This window comes from Eimeria mitis, genomic scaffold, assembly GCF_000499745.2.
Source record: "Eimeria mitis Houghton genomic scaffold, Emh_scaff254, whole genome shotgun sequence".
NCBI classification, from domain to species: Eukaryota; Apicomplexa; class Conoidasida; order Eucoccidiorida; family Eimeriidae; genus Eimeria; species Eimeria mitis.
In genome coordinates this window covers 8,368-8,611 of record NW_013570880.1, presented here as the reverse complement: position 1 = coordinate 8,611, position 244 = coordinate 8,368, and the positions used below count along the sequence as shown (strand labels likewise).

Here is a 244-nt window from a genome sequence, read left to right as displayed (position 1 = left end):
TGCTGCTGTTGCTGCTGCTGCTGCTGTTGCTGCTGCTGCTGCTGCTGCTGCTGCTGCTGCTGTTGCTGCTTGTGCTGCTGCTTGTGCTGCTGCTGGGGCTGCTTGTGCTGCTGCTGCTGCTGTTGCTTGCGTTGCTGTTGCTGCTTTTCGGGACGTTGCTGCTGCTGGTACTGCTCCTGTTGCTGCTGCTGCTGCCCCTGCTGCTGTTGCTGCTGCTTTTTGTTATGCTGCTCTAGCTTGCTAG

General features: G+C 58.6%; 1 protein-coding gene across 1 annotated transcript in view; it reads right to left on the bottom strand.

The window, feature by feature from the left end:
- The window catches only part of EMH_0005490 (uncharacterized protein), a gene marked incomplete at both ends in the record, with an annotated part of 8,273 nt that overhangs the window by 5,422 nt on the left and 2,607 nt on the right, over positions 1–244 (bottom strand). Inside the window, one exon of the mRNA XM_013497215.1 lies at positions 2–236. Within this exon, the coding sequence (XP_013352669.1) occupies positions 2–236 (235 nt within the window). The remainder of the gene's footprint in view (position 1; positions 237–244) is intronic.